General features: G+C 39.9%; 2 protein-coding genes across 4 annotated transcripts; one reads left to right on the top strand and one right to left on the bottom strand.

Annotated features, from left to right (window-relative positions):
- Nucleotides 1–1164: 1164 nt before the first annotated feature.
- ZNF189 (zinc finger protein 189) lies at nucleotides 1165–13211 on the bottom strand. 3 transcript variants are annotated; one of them, XM_026506117.4, is made up of 3 exons: nucleotides 12857–13211; nucleotides 12053–12179; nucleotides 1165–3989 (listed from the first exon to the last, which is right to left on the bottom strand). In XM_026506117.4, the coding sequence occupies exons 1-3, from the start codon at nucleotides 12887–12889 to the stop codon at nucleotides 2269–2271; spliced, it is 1881 nt and encodes a 626-aa protein (XP_026361902.1). In that variant the 5' UTR covers nucleotides 12890–13211; the 3' UTR covers nucleotides 1165–2268. The 3 variants fall into 3 exon arrangements, with proteins under 3 accessions (XP_026361902.1, XP_026361903.1, XP_026361905.1); XM_026506118.4 differs by having other exon boundaries at nucleotides 12053–12137; XM_026506120.4 differs by having other exon boundaries at nucleotides 12053–12134; nucleotides 12857–13175.
- Nucleotides 13212–13426: 215 nt separating this feature from the next.
- MRPL50 (mitochondrial ribosomal protein L50) lies at nucleotides 13427–17037 on the top strand. The gene is made up of 2 exons (XM_026506121.4): nucleotides 13427–13550; nucleotides 16080–17037. The coding sequence occupies exons 1-2, from the start codon at nucleotides 13459–13461 to the stop codon at nucleotides 16465–16467; spliced, it is 480 nt and encodes a 159-aa protein (XP_026361906.1). The 5' UTR covers nucleotides 13427–13458; the 3' UTR covers nucleotides 16468–17037.
- Nucleotides 17038–18360: the final 1323 nt, after the last annotated feature.

Genomic DNA, 18360 nt, shown 5'->3' with positions numbered 1-18360 from the left:
ATCCAAGGATGTTAAAAAATATGTAATTTTAGTAGGAGTATCTCATATGACAATGTCCCCACATTACAATGAGGTCAACAGTCAGAGCTTCTGCTCAGCAAGATAACCACACATGAAACAGATGCAACTCGGGCAAAAAGCACAATGCTTAAGTGTGCACACAAACTAGCACGTACGGAAAACGTACTGCACATTCGGTTTTTCAAAATACTGAGAACAGGTCTAAGAACCTCATTAGTAGTTGAGAACTTGGCCTGAGAACGACTGGTGTAGAATAAGTAAAACCGAGACAATTCCAGACAGGAGGATAACTGGGGCATCAAGTGCATTTTCAGTTACTTTTTGTACTTTTCATTGGGCTACAAACTGTTTTTGAAAAGTTAACTGTCTGCTATGAGCACCCGGTTTGAATAGGGGAGTGCACGATTTCTACACATATACCTTCACATTCACATGTGCACACACAAATATTCCCGGGGGAGATGGAAGTATGATGGGGACGTTCAGAAGGTCTATAATACAGCAGAAAGGGAGGTGTTTTGCTTAAACTATTAGGTAGTTGGAATTCCAGAGTTCTGGTGACTTGATATTCTATACTCAGAAACTAAAGGGTCTCGATTTAACCCTGGCTGAACTATCCCAGAAAAGGTCACTACAGGCACACCTCGTGCTAGTGTGGTTTGCTTTACTGTGCTCTGCAGATACTGCATGTTTTCACAAACTGAAGGTGGCAAACCTGCATCAAGCAAGTCTCTGGATTCCATTTCTCTAAGAGCATTTGCTCACTTTGTGTCTCTGGGTCACATTTCGGTAATTCTTGCACTATTTCAAACATTTTCATTACTATTATATTCGTTGTGCTAATCTGATTAGTGATTATGACTCACTGAAAGCTCAGAATGATGGTTACACTTTTTAGCAGTAAGCTATTTTTAAATTAAGGCATGTACAATGCTTTCTTAGACATAATACAATTGCACACTTACTAGACCACAGTAAGTGGAAACATAACTTTCATATGCAGTAAGAAACCAAAAAATTTACTTGACTTGCTTTATTGCAAATCTGCTTCATTGCAGTGGTCTGGAACCAAACACAGTATCTCCAAGGTATGCCTGTAGTCACAGGTGGAATAAGTGAGAGCGATTTCTTTTAAACCCTTGATTCTAATTTTTAAATGCAGTATTTATTTGACAGGATAGATTCTGCACTAAAATAACAAAGAACTCTTACACAAAGCAAAAAATGAAACAGGTTTAATGATTAAAACAGATGAATTACTAGGTTTATGTAACCATCAACTAAGGGAAGCCCTAGAACCAGAAATAAGGATTTTAAAATCGCATGCAAAGTCTAGTTACCATAAAAACCAAAGCAATACCAAAATATCTGTTTCCTAGTATAGACTCCAGGTCTTTTTATTTCCAACTCTTGGTAATCAAAATATGTACACTTTCGCATGCTACTGGTAGTGGAGGAGTAAGATTACTTGTATAGGACGACAATTATGTTTCACAGATTGGAGGGCACAAGAAGAAGTGTCTTCCTCCACTTTTTCGGGCCCGTCTTGAAAAAAGGCACTCCCAAAGGTTCCTTGGTAACACCTTTGCTAGGTTTGTTAATTACTCACATAATCTTTACATGTAAGATTAATGGTCCACTCATTTCACAGATCTGGGAACCACAAGGCATTGGAACTGCTTCTTTAGCTCACATACCAAACAACTGGCTTAAGCAATGACCAAAAACAACTTTGGATATCAGTTTGAAAAAAAAAACTGGGGCTCTGTTTCCTTGAAAACTTAATCATATGCTTAATTACTAGGCTTTGGCATGCACTGCCAAACGTATTATGAAACTGAACGAACCACCATATGATGGTGGCAGGGAATGCTCCTGATTTATTATTCTAGTTTTCTAACTTCAGCTCCCTTGTACCAATGCAACTTTGACCTTCTCCCTTTATTTATTGTAATACCAAGTGCTCTGAACCTGGGTTTCACCTCTCTGCTGAAAGATGTGTTAGAAAAAAGATGCTTAAATAAATTACTGAGTCTTTCTCTATGATCAAAACAAAGAGTAAAGAAGTCTTCAGCTATCTGTGGGCAGTTGTCCACCTTTCACAGAACCTTTCGAAACCATCTGCCTGAGGCCCAGGAGAATCTGTTTTGTCATTAAACCTGACTCACGGTGAGCCATACTGCCATACTGCAACTGCACTTGGGTCGCTAGTCTCAAGTCAAACTGCGCTTGAATATTTCTCTACATTTATTGCATCCACGTAGTGTGCAATTTTTGATGCTGAATAAGAGAGATGCGGCAATCGAAGGCTTCGCCACAAGCATCACATTCGTGGGTTTCTTGGGTTTTCGCCTCTGCATGGATCTTCTGATGGTTGACAAGGCTGCGCTGCTGACTAAAACTCTTGTCACACTTCTCACACTTGTAAGGTTTCTCTCCCGTGTGTATCCTCTGATGCTGAATAAGGCCCGAGTTCCGGCTAAAGGCCTTCCCACATTCATCACATTTATGGGGTTTATTACCTGTGTGAACACCCTGATGTCGAATAAGATTACAAAGTTGACTAAAGCTTTTGCCGCACTGTCTGCACAGATAAGGTCTCTCACCAGTGTGGATTCTCTGGTGTTCAATAAGAAACGAACTCCGACTGAAGCTTTTCCCGCATACAGTACACAAATAGGGCTTTTCACCAGTGTGGATTCTTTGATGTTGTACGAGATGAGCACTGACACTAAAAGTTTTCCCACATTCATCACATTTATAAGATTTTTCCTTGGGGTAGACTTCCTGCTGTATAACAAGACTACAGTTTGGATCGAAACTTTCCTTGGTTTCATTGTACGAGTAAGTCTTTTCCCTGGTGTGGATTCTCTGATGCTGAATAAGACCTGAGCTTCTACTAAAGGCTTTTCCACATTCCTCACATTTATGGGGTTTGTCTCCTGTGTGAATTCTCTGATGACGAGTAAGGTTGCACAGCTGACTGAAGCTTTTCCCGCACTCTTTGCACTGATACGGTCTTTCACCTGTATGGATCCTCTGATGTTCGATAAGGAATGAGCTCCGACTGAAGCTTTTTCCACATTCGATACAAAGAAAAGGTTTCTCACCAGTGTGGATTTTCTGGTGTTGTATAAGGTATGTACTTAACCTAAAAGCTTTCCCACATTCACCACATTTATGGGGTCTTTCCCCAGTGTGAATTCTCTGATGTTCAACAAGTAATGAATTTCGACTAAAGCTTTTCTTACATTTGGTACAGTGATAGGGTTTCTCACCAGTGTGAGTTCTCTGATGTTCAATAAGGTGTGACTTCCAACTGAAGGCTTTCCCACAGTCACTACATTTATGGGGTTTCTCACCTGTGTGAATCCTTTGATGTTTAACAAGGCTCCTTCTCTGGCTGAAGCTCTGTTTACACTGATTACACTGATAGGGTCTCTCTCCAGTGTGGATTCTCTGATGTCTAATAAGGGTTGAGCTCACACTAAAGGTTTTTCCACAATAATTACACTCATAGGGCCTTTCCCCAGTGTGAATTCTCTGATGTTCAATAACAAATGAACTGCGACTAAAACTCTTCCCACATTCGTTGCATTGAAAAGGCTTTTCACCAGTATGGACCCTTTGATGTTGAATGAAATGGGCCTTGCGGACAAAACCTTTTCCACATTCTTCACATTTATGGCATTTCTCTTCTGAGTTTGGTCTCTTACGAATAATGTTAGTGTTTCCTCTGAACATTCTCTGTTCCTGGGCCAAAGATTCCCTTGGTATTTCCCATAAGAAGATTCCTCTTTGTTTATCTAATCTACCAACAAGTTCAAAGGTTTCTCTACCTATGGGATCTTGGTCAATTTCACTTTTGATTCTTGTAACTATTACACCCTGTGGTTCCACTTCTTCCTCAATCTCCTCCATTTCTTGTTTCACAGTTGGCTCCTCATCCTTATCTCTGTTCAAAACATCTGGAACAATAAACAGAAAATAGAAAGATCAGCCAGGCTCTTTGCTAGCAAGGAGAAATGCTTAGGAAAATAAGATTAATATAAATAAATCTGCTACATCTATAAAATGTGAAGGACTACTCCACAGTGTAGTGAAGATCAAGTTCATGTACATAAAGCATTTAGGACAGTACCTGGCAAAGAATACAAGTTATATAAATATTAGTTATCTGATGAAATATTTGTCTTGGAGAAGAGGTATGAAGAGTGTATGTGTTTGGTTTGTTTGTATTTTTAAAGGAGTAAGCTTTTAAGTTTTTATTTTTTTAGTAATCTCTACACCTAACATGGGACTTGAACTCACAATCCTGAGATCAAGAATTGCATGCTCCTCTGACTGAGCCAGCCAGGCACACTAAAAGAGTGTTTTTATGAGGGAAATGATGAGTTAGTAGGGGCAAGCAGAGTTGGGAGGAAGGGCTGGTAAACCAACAAGAAAATTTTACAAGGTAAGATGGACAAACAGTGAAATAAAACAAGTAGTGGCGTGATGAACTATGCTATCAAGGAAGCAAGGATGGTGCAGAAAGAAAACAGGAGGTTCAGGAAAATGTGGGATACGACAGCATTCCTGAACCATGAGTAGACCAAATAACGGACAGAAATGAACACAAAAATGATGCTGAGAAGAATAAAAGACAAAACAAAAACAAAAACCAGGAGAAGCACCAATTCATTCATTAACAAGAATTCACTTATTGCAATCAAAAGCATTCCGGGCACTGTGTAATGATTCAGGATTCAAAGATAAGACATGAAGTTCCCTACCAAATACAATGAATGACGAGTACACTGGGGAGAGAAAATAACATGATAACATATTTAAGTAAAGCAGTTCCTATACGGAGACAAAATGGCTTTTAAAAATAAAATAATGGGTTGGAGTGACATGGAGTCTATGATATAAAAAGACAATAAAATAAATACAAAGGAACATGGTCAGGGTTAATGAAAGAAACAGAGAAAAAGCAGTCTGTGGTAACTTATGCCCTCACCCACCACAAATCCTACCACATTCTTCAAGTATATATGATTCTCACTCTTCTAAACATATAAGAGCCAAGATGGAACCATTTAGTTCCAACTGAGAGTCTCTGAGACATCTGAGAAATGAAAATCTTGCATGTGTTGAAGGAAAGACAACATAATGGTCTATGACGAAAGACAGTGGCATACAGAACACTTGAGTCTGCTTCTGACTTTTTTCCCTGATCGTCTATCTCTTGCTGTCTGCTGGATAATTCCACTAGAAGAGCTGATCAGTACCAAATATATACATTTGGCCCTAAACGATTTTCTTTTTTAGACTTCCTCTTTTCTCTCGATTTTCTAATCTACTTTTGGAGTCATCTCTGAATTTTCTTTTCACTTACTTCAAACCAGTCATTTTATTCCAAAAACACTTCCTTTATTCCCCTAAGAAATTAGTAGAAACTTTATTTCTGCTTATGCTACTAACAGTATTGTCTCCTAAATTCACTTCAGTGGACTACTTTCTTTCACACAATGAAAAAGGATAAGAGAACTCCCTCAACTTTCTACCTCCTGCCTATAAAATTCTCTGCAACAGTACAGGAAGATATAGCCCATTCCTAACCAAAGCTAATTCATCTACCTTCTCTTGAGTCCACGTGTCTCTTGAGCATTTGTTTGTCTCCTCTTCCTCCCGTCTGTTCTCCATTGCCAACATACACGTGACTATGCTCAGCATACAAATATGCCCAACTTTGTCTCGAATCTGAAATCCTTTTCTTAATGAAATCTAAGTTTTGAAATAAAATCTTAACACTGAAGGTCTCCATTTCCCAGCTGTTTCCCATGCCCACCCCTTCCCCTACAACCTACTGTGAAATCTGGCTTCTGTTTCCAGCATCTGGAAGAGCTTCTACAAAATCACCAATGACTCTTGAATAACAAATATAGTGAACATTTTCAGTCCTTATTCAGCAGCATCTGACACTGCTGACTAGTCCCACTCTGACACTATCTGTTTTTGATTTCTATGCCATCATATTCTTCTAGTTCCCTCCCTACTTCTTCTTTGGCCTTTTCTAATAAATTTCCTTCATTTATTTCTCTTCCTTCGTTAACTGTTGAAGGTTACTGTTACCCATATTTACATTCTTACCTTGCTCTCTCTATATACTCTGTTTATTGCCATTTAACTGTTTCAGAAAGGGCTTACAATTAACATGGTCATCATCATTTGCTGTCATATATGTCTCCACCTCTAATCATCTTCTCTTGACAGGCATCCTCATCCATTATCCAAAGCAGAAAATCATCCTAGATTTCTCCATTTTTTTTAATTGGTAAACAATCACCAAAATCAAAGATTCAACTCTCTAGTAACTATCTTCTTTCCATATTTTCCTGGATTATTCAAAAACCATCTAATAATCCTTCACTCTAGCCTTTAAGCTGTCCCCACATTCCATCTACGTCACTGCATCCAGAGAGATGTACATGAAATGGAATTGCAGTCACATCACCACCTGTAGATTCGCTAGTACTCCACCACCAGTGAGAGCAAATCAAAGCTCTTTACACCATGATATTCAGCACTTCACGAAGGTTCTCTAAACCTCAAGTCACCCTCCTAACCACTCTCTCACAATGGAAGTGGGAAAATTGCTTATGTTACTCTTTTATGCCATTTCTTTGCATATCTCATTTACTAAATGTCCCCCGACATTGTTTCTCTGGCAAACTCTTGGTTTCTCTTTAAGATTCCATTCAAAGCAACAGCTCCTGTACAAAGCCTTCACAAAGTCCACTAGGCAGATTTAGGCGTTCTGTTTTTTATCACCAGCTCTCATCCATAACTGCACTGTTATATGCACTGTTATTATGCTGGATTTCTCTCTTCCACAGGATTATAAATTCCTGTGAGAAGGGGAAGTCTCTTTATGATGTTTACCCGGTATTGTTGTTCCAGGGGTTTTACTCAAAGGAATAAGACAAAATTATTATTACTTGCAGACAATTAAATGTCTACGTAAAATTTCTAAAAAAATTAAGTGAAATGTAACAGCAACAAGAAAACTAAAATATAAAATTAGTGGTAAGTACTTACCACCAGGAATAACCAATTAGTAAATATTATAGAAAAATAAAATATGTCTTGTATGATAATAAAAACCATAAAACCCAGGAATAAGTCTTATAAGAATTGTATGAGAGCCATGAAAATAAGCCATAAAATTTTTCTGAAGGACATAAGACAGATAAATAGAGACAAGCAAATTGCTAAAGAGATTCAATGTTGTAAGGATCTTGATTCTCCTCAAACCAATTTATGAACCCAGTTGTGTTCCAATCAAAATCTTATGAATGAATAAAAAACCCCAATGACTCTAAATTTCAACTGGAAGAACACAGAAAACTAGTTAAGTATATCCTAAAAAAGAATATAAAAGAATGATTTATCATACCAGACATAAAATGTAATACACTGCTTACGTAAATTAAACAGAAAGGCACTAGAATGAAAATAAATAGGTCAGAGTGATAGATAGGTAAAGAAAATAAGTGAGTTTAAGCTTCCACACAGAGCAGCATAGAAAGGACTATCCGTTACATCTGGGCTTGGTAGCTATAATCACAGTCTGAGGTCTCTGCCATGCTTGTATTCTATGTTCCCATCCTATGATCATATAGCTAATTTGTCTAGAGTAGAGAGTTGACTCAAAGTGCATCTCTCCCAGGAATTTGGAATTTAAAACTGAAATAGGCAATTATTCTGAGAATGACTAGAATTGTATGTAACCTATCAACTCAAGCTACAGGGACAGAAGCATATGGATATGAAGACTAGTCTACCAAGAAGAAAGAAATAGAACGCAAAGACAGAGTTAATTCCTGACTTCCTGAGCAATCCAATTTCTGGGTTTAGTTATATGTTTGTTTGTTTGTTTGTTTGTTTGTTTAAGTAGGCTCCATGGTAGGTGTGGAGCTTGAACTCATGACCTTGGGATCAAGACCTGAACTGGGATCAAGAGTCAGACGCTTAACCAACAAAGCCAGCCAGATGCCCCTGGGTTTAGTCCTTTTCTGACATCCAGTTGCAGTCATGCTCATAGATTTTGTGTGCCACCTCTGTGCCTGCAATAAGTTCTCTTGTTGGCTTACGCTAGTTTAATCAGTTTTAATAATATGGTAGCTGCGGAGAGAGAGAAAGGCAAGGAAATGTTAAAGTGGAAGTGGCTAAACTTTAGGACAGAACAAGAGTTACCACACATTTTCTGAAAGGGGCCAGATAATAAATATTTTTGACTTTGTGAGCCATATGGTCTCTACTGCAATTAATCAACTCTGCCACTACAGCATGAAAGTAGTAATAGATAATACATAAAGATGGGCATGTCTATGTTCCAATAAAACTTTATTTACAAAAACAGTGTGCCAGATTTGGCCTGTGGACCGACCACAGCTGCCAACCCCAGTATCTAAAGAGTATAGAAAGCACAGTTTTCTTGGTAAAAGAATGAGAGGATGGGGAAGAATTTGCATTCTTGCATTCAAGCACAGTGCTTGATTAACTATTGAATGGATCAGTAGTTGAACAAACAATTGAGGAAAGACTATAATCTAAGAAGAGAAACAATGAGTTTAAGGTCTTACAGAACAGCAATTCCCACTTCTGTCAAGGTCCAATATGGCTCAAGTAGACTAGAAAGAAGTCATTAAAACTGAAGAAGTCCATTTTATTTGAAAGAACTGAAAAATCGAGAACTGAGATCAAGCTGTCAGCTGTATTATCAACATAGTTACTGAAGTGTTTAAAGAAAAATCATCATAGAAAGGAAAGGTATGAATAAAGGACCAAAATTAAATTTGGAAGAGTGTTGTACTAAGTAAAGCAGCAAGACGACGTGCAGAAAAAACACTACGTTAGAAAAACCAACTAATTGTGATCTTTCACCAAGGGAGCTCTCATGAAAGGAATGGAGAAAGAGTTTATAGATGAAAAGATTGTGGAGGGAGAAATAATAACTGATAAAAAGCTGTAGTTCAGCTAAAATGAGAGCCTGAAAGTAGGAGATCACAGATGGGCTCACTGCCATGCCTTCGTCCATATGGTACTCACATCTTACAGCAGTAGGGGCAGGCAAGGCTGGGCATTTGCCTGGTTCTATCAGCCAGGATACCATATGTGTGGATAAAGCTGGCAATGACTCAGAGACACCATGGCATATTGGGGGAAAAAATCAGCAGCAGCAGATATGGCTGGAGACTGAAGTGGTGTGCAAGAAATAATGAATGATGCTAGAAAGCCAGGCAGGGGCTATTTAGAGAGGCCCTAGTAGGTACAACAAGAAATTAAGATTTTTATCCTTTAGGCTACCAGGAATTGTAAATCATAAGCAGTTAACTAACAAAATCATTTTGGTAGCAGTAAACAAAATGTATTAAAAGAAAGGGAGATTGGAGGCAAGGGGCTAGTTTAGGGACTAATGCAATAATCTAGTCAAGAGATACTACATCTTGAGTATATTCATTCATTCCGTTACACAAATATTTAGAAGCATAAATATATACCTGGCTCTGTGCTAAGTGCTGGAGAAATCAAATGAAAAAAATATAGTTACTGTCCTCATGGAGACCAATCTGGTTAGAGAAATAACATAAAGAATGATTAGAGTACAGTGTGATAAATTCAACAGAAATGTATACAGTAGCACAGAAAAAGGAGTACTTAATTCCAAAGAGGAGGCCCTTGAGATCTGAATGGAATATTTGAGATTTGCCAGGTCTGAGTTATTTATGTAGTCTTCAAAAGGAGATGACAAAGATTTTAGAGCTCTTAGAGAAGATAACGAGTACAACGACAACATTTATATTACACTTACTACATGCTAATCAGTGTCCTAAATGCTTTACATATATTAACTCAGTTAATGCTCACGGTAACCCAAAGAGGTAAGTGCTATTATTAATGCCATTTGGTAAAAAAAGAAACAGGCATGGAAAGGTTATGTAATTCACCTATGGTCACAAGGCTTGTAAAGTGGTCGAACCAGGATTTTTACTTAGGCAGTTAGGCTCCAACTGCTTCTCTTAGGTGAAAGTAACGATTTGGGACTTATCACATAGAGGTAGGTGATGATCTGAGTGTAGATAAGGTTTGCCAAAGAAAGCATCTAAACTGAGAGGAAGTGTGGGAATGCAAGGCAATAGAAGAAAGCAATAAAGAGTTTCACATATCTATAGAAAGGTGAAATAAAATAAGGTCCAAAAAAAGTCTATTGCATTCGACAACTGGATTATTACAGACCAATGTTAAACAATTTAAGGGGAATGGTAGAGGCAAGAAAAGGGGCTTAGAGATAATGGAAGGTAAAGTACAAAACACACATTAACTACTCTTACAAAAACTTGGCTATGAAGTGAATGAGGAGAAGGTTACAGGGAGCAGCAAGGAGACTGTGGCTCAAAGGAGAGCCACCCACCCCACTTCCTTCCCCAACTGGAAGAGTCATAAACATACCTATCATCAAAATAAAGGCACCAGGGGAGAAGGAATAGAGACTGAAGTTGTAAGGGGGGAAAAAAAGATGACAGATGGGTAACTTCTTGGAGAAGTGAGGAAATAGGAGCAGCCTTAAGCATGCACGTGAAGGGCAGAAAAGTTGAGAGTTCATATTTAATAGCCTCTATCTTCTCTGTGAAACAGAAAGTGAGGTCTACTACTGAGTGATGGACCCAAGGAAAACTTTCTTAGTTTTTGGAAAAGTCATTAAAAGGAAGAAGGGAATGAGCGAAGCAATGATAAAAAATTGGCTGAGATGTAAAAACCCACCGCCGACTAGAAGAAAAGCCATGCATATATACGGGGCATCAGTCCTTTCAGTTAAAGAATTTCTCCTGCTGTCTTGAGCAACTCTGGTAGGAGAAGAGAAAAGGCAGATTTTATAATAATACAGAATCTGAAGTTTGCAGAACGTGCAGAGCACAGTGACAAGGTGGCAAGAGCGCATGCTGGTGATAATTCATATGTAGGCCCATGGATTAGATGAGGAGGGGATGTTAGGAGAGGACTGATAATCTGGGAAGAGAAAAGGAGAAGTCAAGGAACAGGAAACATGATTAAGCAGACGTAGGAGGAATGGAGTAGGAGAGAAGTCAGAGTAAGCTCCACATGCGCAGAGATCATGTCTGTTTTGGTCACCCCTGTTTCATTAATCTAAAATAATCATTAATAATCCCTGAATAATTTTCAAAGAGTAAGATACTGGGGTTTAAGATTTGCCTGCTTTGACAAAATTGCGGGTTTGATCATCGATGTGATTGATCAAAAAAGGAAAGGCAGGTCCCTGAAGAGAGAATATGGTCAAGATATAGTGAGACTTAAATAATGACTACGTCACTGGTGGCATAGGTGAGCACAGAGAAGATTCTGAAATGTGTGTGTGACAAAATCTATGTGTCAGGAACCAAGACATGTTGACAGATGATAGGGAAAAGGAACTGAGTGGGTACAGCAAGACTGCTGAGGCCTCCAAGGAGAGAGGTTTTGTTTGAAGGGTTAAACTAATGCTTTGGGAACAGCACTGAAAAGGTAGAACAGTAACTTCTCCCTTCTAGCCTTGAGACAAAGGATAGGGGAAAAAAGAGGATGTGGGAGAATAAGCAGCCTCTGCCAGAGAAGTGGTGTCCTTGGGAAAATGCCAGCTTTTAGTTAAGGCCAGGAGGGGTAAGGAACATTATGTGAAGAAGAACAGGGGCTCCAGAAGGCAGAGTGAAAAGGGGTGGGAGGAAAGCAGTGGGAGGATGAGCCAGGAGGGAAAGTACAGAGCAATATGGGAATGAGATTATGAAGATAAGAAGCCAGAAAGGCGTGTATTTTGGTTATTGCGAGGATGCTAGGAATGCCAGTCATGGAAACAATTAACAGCTGAAAGATTTGAATCAGAACTTTGGAACAAAACAGTTTTGGTACTGGTAGTGGTCCAAGTAGTTCTCGGAGTCTGATTTCTTATAGCCTCTTAGATATTTTAATCAGAGAAACAAAAGATCCTTACCCAGCGAGACCAGGTTTCCGTAATTCTCCATCATGACATCTTTATACAGGCTTCTCTGAGCTGGATCCAGATAATCCCACTCCTCCTGGGTAAAAAACACAGCCACATCCTCAAATGTCAGCAACCCCTGAAATAGTACGATTTCTGTAGTCAGTTCTTGTTGTCTCGAGGACAATTCTACCACTGAAAGTAGCAGAAGCAATCACTTATCAGGGCCAGGTAGGCTAGGAGGAACATGATAACCAAGAGTTCCAAACGGGGACCCACTCTGTAACAGATAAGCACCTCAAACTAGAGGATAATTGAACTGGATCCTCGTCGTCAGTAGTGATGGTCTTAAAGATACAGCTCTTCTGGTTTAAAAACATTTTTATTACAGTAAGCTGCCCCCAAACTCCCCAAGTTTCCTGCGCCTCACTGCCCTGCTCCAACTCTATCCACACTGGCTTGAGACCCTGTTCAATTCCATGAAGTTCTCTTAAGTGTCTACCTTGGGTCCAAGCATCGTGACAGGCGCACAAGACACGGGGGAGGGTAAAAAATGGTGCCTCATCTGGAAGAACTCAAAAATGAGAGCGCATGTTTGGAGCATTATTAATTTTCTTCAGCTGATTTACCAAGTCGTTCTTGAAAAAAAAAGGGCCAAGTGGGCGATCTGGTCTCGAACAGCAATCCAGAGCACTACTGGGTACTTCCTTGCACATCGCTGGCCCTGAAGACCACGGTCAGGGAGGTGGAGGGGCCGTGGTGCGGCCTAGCTCCGGTAGTGGCGAGAGAACGGGGAGACCCAGAGGGGCGACTTACCTTTGGCTCCGGCGGGGGGCTTGGGGAGGCCATCTCCGGACAGAAATTCCGGGCAGGAACCCGCGGCGGTCGCACGGAAAGGAGCCTCTCGTGAGGCCTACCCAGCCTTCAGAAATTAGGCCCGACGAAGGCGAGGCCTCCAGGCTGGGTCTGGCTAGGTCCTGCCTCGGTCCCCGAGCGGTCACGACCCCGGCAGCATATCAGACGCGCTACTTGGCCGTCCCCCAACCCCAAATTCCCTCCCCGCCTAGCTGCGCAGCCTTCCAGGCCTCGCTAGAGCCTCCTCCCCGATGCCAGTTCCTCCTCCTTTGAGCCAAGGAGCGCTATGACCGCCCGCCCCCGGACCAGAAGGCGTCACCCGGAACCTTCCCGGGACGCCCCCAACTACAACTCCCATCATGCTCTGAGAGAACGCCTCGGTCCAGCCTCCGCCTGCAATGGCCACTGGACTACATTTCCCGGCGTGCAAAGTGGGCGGGAGAAGCTGGTGCCCTTTAACAGGAAAAAGGGAACACTTACCACTAAGCTTACACCTGATTGGCTGGTCTTGGCCCGTCGCTGCCGGCTGAGGGCAGAGCTCTACCCCACAGCTCTCCTCCGAGATGGCGGCAGTGTCAGTGTTTGGGGTTGCCAGAAGAGGCCTGACGTGGATCGTCTTAGGGGCACCACGCAGAGAATTTTGGTCTCGGTTCAGGTAAAGCGGAAGGTTGGATGATGGGTCTCGTTCAGGGAAAGTAAGGAAAGAAACTGAGGAGGATAAAAGGACGAATTCAAAAGCGAGTGCTATGCTATTAAGACGGGACCCTGGTCCTGCGCTTGGATTAGGGTTCGGAGTTCAGAAGTGTAAGCGCCGGTCTCTTGGAGTGGTGGGCCCCAGTCTTAGCCTCAGTTTTCGCATCTTACCACGGAGATACCGCTGTCTTTCCCTCCCACTTAACTCATTAATTTATTAAGCAAACAATATTGACCACGTGTTCCAGGCACCGAGTGCGGTGTTGGGAAACAGCTCGCTTGGAATGAGCAACGTAGAATATGAACGTGAAAGCGCTCGGTAGACTGAGTTCAGTTGCGCGGTATATTTCTTAAAACGCAAGATTCAGAAACGAAGTGTGGCCTCCTCATTTTGTTCTTTTGTTCATTCATTGATTCACCCAACAGATAGTTACTAAACGTCAGGTCTGGGCCAGTATTTCCCTACGTAGTTTACAGTAGCGAAACAAAGTCCCTTTTCAGAGCTCTGACATATGGGGAAACTTAGGCTCCATGGAGAGGAAGTATTTTGCCAAAAGCAAGTTAACGGTAGAGCTGGAACCAGAACCCGGGTCTTTGACTCCCCATCTACTGCTTTTCACGTAGCACGATTGGAATGTTTTGAAGGTGAATTTATTTGACTCACAGTGTTAGGACATCAAAACTTGTGGGATCCTCAGGGAACAATTTATGCCCGCAGGTTTCAAGCAGAAACTCTTCCCACCTGGAAGGATTTTTGTCATCTGTTCATGGATTTACTAGCTTCCTCTCTTTTGGTTAGTATTATTATCTCAAATCTCCATCAGGTTTGTTTCATTCACTCATTCATCACACATTTATAGTGTCTATGTCAGATGTTTAGGTTTAACAGTTGTTAATGTCAGATCAAATATTTGTCTTCATAGAGCATATATTCTGATGGAGCAAAAAAAAAACCCGTAGAATATAATTTCAGAAAGTGGTAAATTATGTAGAAAACTAAAGCAGTGTAAGAGATTACTGAGATGAAGGAAATGGATTACATTTCATTCTGATGAAATGTGACTGGAGTAGTTTGAGGAGAAAATGGGAGGTGATGAAGTAGACACTTTAAGTATAGGCAACTCTTTGGGAAACTGGATAGGAACATGGAGTCTAGGGGGTATATACATATATATATATATATTTTTTTTCTTTGAAGATGGGAGATTTTTTTACATCATATTGTGTGCCCTGGGAGCACTCTAGTAGGTAGAGAGAAATTGATAAATAATTGATGCAGAATGAGGGCTAAATTGCTGGAAGAGTCTTTGAGTAGGCAAAGAAAAATAGTGCTACAAACCACATTCTTGGCCAGACATCTTCTTCTTTCCTTCCTTTCCTTTCTTTCCTTTCTTTCTTTCCTTCCTTCGTTCCCCAACATCATTTTTTTCTCATGCCTCCAATTTCTGTAAGGGTGACCAATCCCAGTCCAGTACCAACTCCATGGAAAACAAGAGTCAGATCATGAACTAATATTTCATTAAGCATTGAAGTAGTGTATCAGGCGGATTTCCTAACATTGGCCCACGTACTCAGTAATAGTTACTCAAGCAGTTTTCAGAGGACCCCGAATCAATAAAATGGTCTTATAATAAAATGTTATAATAAAACAGGAGTTTATAATCTGGTATAATGGTTCTTAACCAGGGATAATTTTGCCCATCTGGACATTTGGCAATGTCATTTGATCTTGACTGGAGGACAGGAATGCTATGGCATTTACCCTACCCTGGATAGAGGCGAGGGATGCTGCTGAACATCTTAAAATGAACATGATAGCCCCCTACAACAAAGAATTATCTGGTCCAAAATGTCAATGTTTGGGCTTTGAAACGCTGATCTAGTAAGAGAAGTAGAATGTAAAAAAATTAAGCTTAGGATGTGATGTGCTGTTAAAGCAATATGAAGTGCTATATAGATCAGAGGTATTTACAGTTCTATTTGGGGAAATCTAGTAAAGCTTCTTGGAAGAGAACAATTCTGTTCTAGGACTTTAAGATTTCTATAAGTGAAGATGAAAGATAGGCATTTCCAGTAAGATATAACTTGAGGTAACACATGACACCAGGAAAGAGAGAAACAGAATGTAGTATTTTAGTTTGGGTAGGGCATAGAGTAGATATAGGAGATTAGTAGGAGATGAGGTTAGAGAGGTAGATTGGGTTTGGAAACTGGGAATCCTGGCAAATGATTTATCTCTTTTCCTGTTCTTGGAATCCTTAGAGCATGTAAAATCTGTAATTTTTCTGTGTGTACCAGCCCAGTTCAGTTATAAGCTTCCAAAGGCAGGTACCTATCTTATTCTCTCCACAGTGCCTGGAAGAGTAGTAAGTGTACATATCATTTAGAGATTTAGATAGATGGATAAGATTGGGTCTGGTGTTCATCAGCTTGTCAGCTACATTAGTGCAGTTTAACCAAAGATTCACATATTTGTTTTTGATCATTCCAGAAAAGAGAAAAAGCCATTGGTGGCTGAGACAGTAGAAGAGGTGAAGGAAGAACCTATTTTGGTGTGTCCACCCTTACGAAGCCGAACATACATACCACCTGAAGATCTCCAGGGTCGTGTGGAATCTTGTGTCAAAGAAATTTTTGGCTCATCTGTTCCTAGCAATTGGCAGGATGTGTCCCTGGAAGATGGTCATCTGAAATTCGGTTTGTTGGCACGTTTAGCTGATGACTTGGGCCATGCAGTGCCCAACTCCAGGCTTCACCGGATGTGTAGGGTCAGAGATGTTCTTGATTTCTATAATGTGCCTATTCATGATAGATCTAAATTTGATGAACTTATTGCCAGTAATCTGCCTCCCAATTTAAAAATCACTTGGGGTTACTGAGCAATTCAGAAAAGGAGCATGTTGAAATCATTTTGTCCTGAGCAAGGGGCTGGTTATTGGACTTGTACTTTACCACGTAAAATGCTATCAGAACTGTTATCTAAACCCACTTTTCCTGTGGAAGAATGAATTATGTCTTTTTTTTTTCTCATATCATGAATTAACAGCAGAATTTTCTTTTTCACGTTTGCTGAAATTTTGTTGTTGTTTTAAGTGGAATCAGATCATTATTCATGTATGAAAGTTTTCTTCTCTGGAGGACACAGTAATTAAACTTGTTTTTAAGATATGAGGCTATTATATGTTCAGACGTGGTCTTTATTCTTCATAGGCATAACATAGATGCAAAAACATGGTTTAATCCTGTTACGACTCTTAAATCTAAGGTGGTATTATGTATAGTACACTTACAAATAAGGAAACTTGAATATTTATAAAAGAAATGTAAAACTATGTTTATTATAGCAAGTTGTTTCTTTCACTGCTTTACTACATAAGGAGAAATAGTAGCAAATGATACTGTTCATTCTAGATTAATCTCTTTTGGAATTAAAATACATTTTTTGAAGAGTGTTGTGTGTTTTTAATTTTTTTAAAGGTGAAATTTACTTCTCTGTCTTGTCATTTCCTTAATTTAAGTATTATAAATGAAAAAAATTATATTCCAACTATGAAGTGCTGTGACTTTTTAAAATAAGAGATATGCCAGATTCTATAACTAAGTGAATATTCTCTTTAAAAGGAGATGATGTTTATTTCAAACCTTTTATCTTTTCTGGCACTTTTTTTGAGACAGAGAAAGTGTGTGCACTCGAGTGGGGCAGGGGGTGGGGTGCAGAGGGAGGGGGAGAGAGAATCATAAGCAGGCTTCACACTCAGGGTGGACCCATGATGTGGGGCTCAATCGCATGACCTGAGCTGAAATCAAGAGTTGGCCGCTTAACTGACAGAGTAACCCAGGCGCCCCCTTTTCTGTAACTTTTTAAAAGTGGCTTTGAGTACCTATGGATGTCCACTAGGGTGGTAAATCTTTGCAGACTTTGATGTAGGTACTCAATTTGTGGAAATTACTCAAATAGCTTGTTACCAGATAGTTCTGAAATACAGATTTTTTTTTTTTAATATTTCATTTATTTGATAGAGACAGTGAGAGAGGGAGTACAAGCAGGGGGAGTGGGAGAGGGAGAAGCAGGCTCCCCGCTGAGCAGGGAGTCCGATGCAGAACTCTATCCCAGGACCCTGGGATCATGACCTGAGCTGAAGGCAGATGCTTAACGACTGAGCCACCGAGGCGCCCTGAATTACAAATGTTAAATGAGGAAGTGATTAAATTAGGAATTATTTTTGTTTAGACTTTAGATATGGCTAGAGAGTAGTAAGACGGAAAAGGAACTCCTTGTATTTTGACTACTAATAGTTCTGAAAGAAAAGTGATAGATTTATACAAAGGAAATTGCATGTATTCTCTTTTCTAGGGTGACTACTTTGAAGAGGGCAAAAATCAGGTGGGTGTATAAATTCTGGCATTATAATAAAATTGGTTACATTATAGTCATGCCCTATAAATGTCATCAGCAGACAATCAGATTTTTAATCTGTACATTAAAGAGCTTCAGAAGTGTATGAAGCCCTGGAGCTTAAATATACAGCTGTTATATTCCTTCCATGTGAGAGGGTTGCAACTTATAAGATTTGATTATCTCATTTCCCATACAACTTTCTTTTTTTTTGATAGATGTACCATAGTTTATTTATTTATAGAATGGATCAATTCAGGATTGATGGACATTTAGATTATTTCCATTTTCTAATTATGAAAATTCTGCAGTAAATCACTTGTGAAGTTATTTTTATGGTTTATATTAAATGAAAAAAATCGATCTGCATTCAAAA

Source organism: Ursus arctos, unplaced genomic scaffold (genome assembly GCF_023065955.2).
Source record: "Ursus arctos isolate Adak ecotype North America unplaced genomic scaffold, UrsArc2.0 scaffold_18, whole genome shotgun sequence".
Lineage (NCBI taxonomy): Eukaryota > Metazoa > Chordata > Mammalia > Carnivora > Ursidae > Ursus > Ursus arctos.
Note: the sequence above shows the minus strand (reverse complement) of the source record. Positions and strands in the feature narration are given on the sequence as shown.

Excerpts from the sequence above, each read along its gene's own strand:
- ZNF189 (XM_026506117.4), bottom strand. The coding sequence starts at position 12,889 with ATGGCCTCCCCAAGCCCCCCGCCGGAGCCAAAG. Across the intron at positions 12,180-12,856 it reads GCCCCCCGCCGGAGCCAAAG|GGGTTGCTGACATTTGAGGA; the intron begins GTAAGTCGCCCC and ends GTACTATTTCAG. Across the intron at positions 3,990-12,052 it reads CGGAAACCTGGTCTCGCTGG|ATGTTTTGAACAGAGATAAG; the intron begins GTAAGGATCTTT and ends TTATTGTTCCAG.
- MRPL50 (XM_026506121.4), top strand. The coding sequence starts at position 13,459 with ATGGCGGCAGTGTCAGTGTTTGGGGTTGCCAGAAGAGGCCTGACGTGG. Across the intron at positions 13,551-16,079 it reads GAATTTTGGTCTCGGTTCAG|AAAAGAGAAAAAGCCATTGG; the intron begins GTAAAGCGGAAG and ends TGATCATTCCAG.